The 6,000-nt window shown below is 38.2% G+C and overlaps 1 protein-coding gene across 2 annotated transcripts in view; it reads left to right on the plus strand.

Moving 5' to 3' along the window:
• The window catches only part of SMPDL3A (sphingomyelin phosphodiesterase acid like 3A), a 28,731-nt gene extending 24,131 nt beyond the window's left edge, over positions 1-4,600 (plus strand). Inside the window, exons 8-9 of one of the 2 annotated variants that reach the window (XR_009558767.2) lie at positions 3,506-3,652; positions 4,380-4,600. Coding sequence is in view for 1 of the 2 variants with exons in the window: in XM_060283651.2 (XP_060139634.1) it covers positions 3,506-3,589 (84 nt within the window). In the remaining variant the exon portion in view is untranslated. The other variant, XM_060283651.2, reaches the window with a different exon arrangement.
• The last annotated feature ends 1,400 nt before the right edge of the window (positions 4,601-6,000 follow it).

Raw genomic sequence — 6,000 nt, forward strand, 5'->3', positions numbered from 1 at the left:
TACCACATATATAGATACTAACTAAATATTTAATAGTAAAATAACATATAAAATCAAACAACAGACATTTTATTTACAATGCTCATTTTGTAGTCTCTAGAAGATCCCATTCTCCATCCATTGGGGTTCTTTGAACACTACCTCGGATTAGAGGTTTGCTAGAGTCAAACACTAAAATTCTAGAGATACAATATTTCAGTCTTGTAGCCTCCTCAGATGCTCAAAATCAGGGCAGTTGAGGCGTTAGCCTCTGGTGCAAAATTTAAAGAGGTGCCGAAACACTTAGTAATCAAGAGAAATAATATTTTAAAAATTCAAAATGAATGCAAAATAATTTGTCATGAACAAAATGTTAAAATTTTAAATAAGACAGTCGTTGTTTTATGTTCCTGCATTGCTGTGCAACAAGAAGTCATTTCCAAGTAACCAGTGGTTACCGAACTGCCAGAACAGGTCGTGAAGGTTTACCGTGGCATCTGACCCCATTGGGCAACATGGAGCTTTATGGTCATGGTTTTGATTGTAGAGATTTTATTAACTTTTACATTTGGTTCAAAATGTGGGAGGATATTTTAGTAAGAGTATGTAAGGGCACACGTTGTTTCTTTGCTGAACTCAGGCTTCAATATGCCTTCACGGGGCACTGCTCAAAACCCTCAGGAGTTCACCTTCAGAGGCAGAAAGGGTGAGGATTGTCTAAGATATCATCCTTAGAGGTGAGGCTGCTGGCCTCCTGGCTCTTCTACCTTGCTTATGTATGATAGGAGGAGTGAGTGTCTCTTAAAAAAAAAATACATGCACATATTTTTATGTCTGCCTATCCATCTATCGTCTATATATCTGTCTATCTATCCGTCTATCTATCCATGCCATTTTAGCTAATCTACATACTTTGCATATCTTTAATTTCTCCTTTGAGAGTCCATTTCCAACATTCATCATGCTAGTCCACAGACTATTATTTTCACCAATAAAAATGCATTTCTGTGTTGAAGAGAGTGTGGAGAAAAGGCAACCCTTCTACCCTGTTGGTGGGAATGTAAATTGGTCCAGTCACTATGGAGAACAGTATGGAGGGTCCTTAGAAAACCAAAAACAGAGTTACTGTATGATCCTGCAATCCCACTCCTAAGCATATATCTAGAAATGATGAAACTCTAATTTGAAAAGATACATGCACCCCAGTGTTCACTGCAGCACTATTTACAATAGCCAAGACATGGAAGCAACCTTAATGTCCCTTGACAGATGAATGGATAAAGAAGATGTGGTACATATATACAATGGAATATTACTCAGCCATAAAAATGAATGAAATAATGCCATTTGCAGCAACATGGGTGGACCTAGAGATTATCATACTAAGTGAAATAAGTCATTTAGAGAAAGACAAATATCATATATTGTCACTTATATGTGGAACCTAAAATATGATACAAATGAACTTATTTACAAAATAGAAATAGACTCACAGACAGAAAACAAACTTATGGTTACCAAAGGGGAAAGGGGAGAGAGGGGGATAAATTGGGAGTTTGGGATTAACAGATAACACAGTACTATTATATATATGTAATAGATAAACAACAAGAACCTACTGTATAGCATGGAGAACTATATTCAATATCTTGTAATAATCTATAATGGAAAAGAATCTGAAGAAAAGAATATATATATCCCACTACTGGCCATATACTGAGAGAAAACCATAATTCAAAAAGACACATGCACCCCAATGTTCATTGCAGCACTATTTACAATAGCCAGGTCATGGAAGCAACCTAAATGCCCATCAACATATGAATGGATAAAGAAGATGTGGTACATATATACAGTGGAATATTACTCAGCCATAAAAAGGAATGAAATTGGGTCATTTGTAGAGACATAGATGGACCTAGAGACAATCGTACGGAGTGAAGTAAGTCAGAAAGAGAAAAATATCGTATATTAATGCATATATGTGGAATCTAGAAAAATAGTACAGATGCATCAGTTTGCAAGGCAGAAATAGAGACACAGATGTAGAGAACAAACGTATGGACACCAACGGGGGAAAGCGGGGTGGTGGTGGTGGTGGGATGAATTGGGAGATTGGGATTGACGTATATACACTAATATGTGTAAAATAGATAACTAATAAGAACCTGCTGTATAAAAAAAATTCAAAAGAAAATAAAACCTTAAAAAAAGAATATAAATATATACCTCTGAATCATTTTGCTGTACACTTGAAACAAACACAACCTTGTAAATCAACTATACTTCAATTAAAAAAAAAACCCTTGGCTAGATTAAAACATAAAAAAAATTTCTGAAATCCAGTATTCTAATTAGCAAAGAGTAACAGCTTCCTGATTAGAACTTGCATTGACCACTCTCAGGCCTTTCATTCTCGATAGTAAGTGAGTTGAACACCCAGCACATGAACTTTTAAGTATAACAATGGACTGGCCAGGGAGCTGAAGCTTACACTCACTTGCACATACATAAAACAGTTATCTCTGACGGGGTATTTTTAATTAAGTCACAGACAGTGAAACACTGAGTTTTAGTCATTATGTTCTTAGACCTCAAGTTGGATGTGTATTGCTGTTTACCTCATAGGCTAATGTAAGTAAATGCCAGACACAATAAATGAGGGGATCTGCTTGACTTGAGCTGATATCTTATTTTGTCTCTACTGTTTGGTACTCTGAGATGCTAAACCATCAGAATCACGGCAAAACCCATATTTTCCCACATGCAGTAGTATTTGGGTTCATCTTACCTCCATTCTTACATTAAAATTTTATCTATGGAGCTCCCCTGGTGACGCAGTGGTTGAGAGTCCGCCTGCCGATGCAGGGGACACGGGTTCGTGCCCCGGTCCGGGAAGATCCCACATGCCGCGGAGTGACTGGGCCCGTGAGCCATGGCCGCTGAGCCTGCGCGTCCGGAGCCTGTGCTCTGCAACGGGAGAGGCCACAACAGTGAGAGACCCGTGTACCGCAAAAAAAAAAAAAAAAAAAAAAAAAAAAAGGATGTACATACGAACCTTCAAATTGCGAATTTTCAAAGATGTGAATGTGCATTCACATGTCCAATCACGTAAGTTAGTTCACGTGTCTGGCATACATTGTCACGTGCGTGCATCCTCTACAAGTGGTTGTGCTTTTGTGCACTTTACTGTATAGCACTGTATAGAGTACAGTAGTACAGTATCTTTATTTCAAGCCCAAGATGTCCAGAAGCAAGAGTAAAAACAGTGGTGATGGTACTACTGTATGGTACTAGCTGGTACTACTGTACTTTTCAAGGTACTGTACTGTAAGATTTAAAATATTTTCTTTATTTTTTGTGTTTTTTTTCTATGTATTCTTTGTGTGAAAAGTATTATAAATCTATTATAGTACAGTACTATATAGCCAGTTGTGTTAGTTGGGTACCTAGGCTAACTTTGTTGGACTTACAAACAAACTAGGCTTACAAACGTGCTCTCAGAATGGAACTTGTTCTTATGTAGGGGACTTACGGGGGACTTCCCTGGCAGTGTGATGCGGCCAAAAAAAAAAAAAAAGATGTAACTTGTTACTGTGGAAGTCTCTAGAAGAGGAGAGTGATGATATGACAAAGATGTAAATACAGCCACAAGCAATATGTGAGCTGCTTGGTAAGTGTTGGATGCATGAAAGTATGCATAGGAGGGATAGGCAGACAAATGTGTAGGTAACGTAGATAGATAAGTAGATGACGTATCCCGTAAGCAGAAGTAGTGCAGATCTCAGGACCAGAGTAAGTGAGAGCTGGTGCATTTCTTCTGGTCCAACTCATTTCTAAGCTCACCAGTACCATGATTGTAAATAATTTATAGAGTATTAACTAACAGTCTCTGCTCAGGAAGAACAGACTTACTATATTTAGACTGTTTTAGATGTCATTTGTTGATCTTTGGTCAGTGTTATGATTTTTCAAAGTGTTTCTTGCAAAAAACATTTGCACTTTCAAGAAATGACTCTCTTCTCAATGTTTACATTAGAAAGTAAATGACATGCAAAGTGTATGCAATTCACAAAATGTCCGCTTATGAATAATTAATGGAGTTCACTGGAAGCTTAAGATGCAACAGACATCATCAGCTCTGAGTGTCACCATACAACACTGCATTCCCTTCTTATTCTTTTCTCCCCCTTTTCTTATTTATTTGTTTATCCTGTATCTTGACACTTTCCCCTCATTCCTGATGTTGAACTTGTGGCTTTTTCCAAGTGTGAACTTCAGATGGTATTCCATCGGTCAAGCTCCCTCTGGAGTGCGCACAATGCCTGACAGGGTGGGGATTAATGTTGGAAGCCTCTCCCTCCAGCAGCCTCAGTGTCTCCTTTTCTTTCACGCTTTAGGGATGTTTTGTCAGCCTTTGAATGCTGCCTCTTTGGCTGCCTTTGTGGAGACAGCTTGTGCTCAGAGGTGATTTACTTGTAAGCTGATTGCCGCTCCATGTGTGAAGAAAGCATGACCAGTTCTCAGTCAGCCCGTCAGGGCGCCCCCAGCTCGTTACATCAGCATCGTACGATGGGGAACTGGGCAGCGCCAAACAGTCTCCTTGTTGCCTCTTTTCTTTTTCTTTCTTTCAAGGAAAGAGAAGAAAGCCTGGGAAAAGAGAAATAGATGCCTGTTTTTCCTTGAGAATCACTGAATGCTCTTCACTGTAACACCAAGGAAAAAAAATTTTAATTGATGTTCTATAACAGGAGGGGGGAAGCAAAGGGACACAGAAGACTGAGGGAAAAAAATTACAGTTTAACGAGACTTGGGTCCAGTATATCAGCTTTATCTGTTTTGGCACTTTATTGAACCTTCCCCTATAACTCCTTCCCCATTTTTCTAGTGGTTATATTAATGTTTATCTAGAAACTTGTATGTGCATTAGCAGAGCAGAGACAAAGAAAATAACACTTCTGTTTGTTTTGGTTTTGATCCAATTAAGTAGATTGTTTCTTTCTGTTTCGTACTGTTCTGGATTGTATTACATTGCTTACAGCGGACTGTATGCTTTAAATAAAAAGTGAGCTAGTCCCCATTCCCTCACCTGTGTCATTTCTCATCAATGTCAAGTACTGGTCAGGGGAGGCACGGCACATGAAAGTCCTGTGACGCACTGGTTACCGATCCTGTCATCCGAGAACTGTAACATTCATGGTAGTTCCTCCTTCCCAGATACGTGCAGCAAGAATATGCCTTATGTCCTGCTGAATTGTAGTCAATGTTGATGACTCATGTCCACAGTTGGTTTTGTGGCAATCAACAACGTTATCAACCTGAGTTTGAACATTTGACCAAGAAGGTTTTTTTAAAAAAAAGAGCTTGGTTCTGCTGAGGTTTACTAACGTCCCCATAATATGTGAACCAAACTCCCGAAAAGTGCTTCTTGCTCCTTATTTACGATAAAATCACAGAATTCTCTCTACGATCACATGGAACTAACAATGGTATCCCTGCTGATAACACTCTTCATAAATTAAAGAAGGAAGCATTTGTGTTAAAAATAGTGAAGTATGCTGTCTTATACTTCTGGGAATAGAGATTACTGTTTCCGAGAAAACTTGTTCCGGTTATGCAGCAGAGGCACCAAACACGGACCTTTTAATAAAGGTCACTTTTAATAAAGTTCATTTCTGTCACTTTTAATAAAGTTCATTTATAATATTACTTTATGCCTGTCTCCTTTGCCTTGGCAAAGGAAACTCCTAATTTTATCTTTAGCAGCTGAAACTTTAATGAGAATGTTTTTATGTATTATTTAATAAATTTTGTCAATTTGATTACATAAATCAAATAACATCCTCATTGCAAAAAATTAGAAAATGTAGAAAACATAAAGGAGAAAACCATTTCATCATTCCATGACTTAGAGGAAACCTCTCCTAATGTTTGCTATACTCGTCAGCTGACATGATTTGTGAAGGGGACCCGGGAAGACATCTGACCACCCAAGTTGATCTTGGCACTTTTCCTTTGTTG

The sequence above is a fragment of the Globicephala melas genome, chromosome 14 (genome assembly GCF_963455315.2).
Source record: "Globicephala melas chromosome 14, mGloMel1.2, whole genome shotgun sequence".
NCBI lineage: Eukaryota > Metazoa > Chordata > Mammalia > Artiodactyla > Delphinidae > Globicephala > Globicephala melas.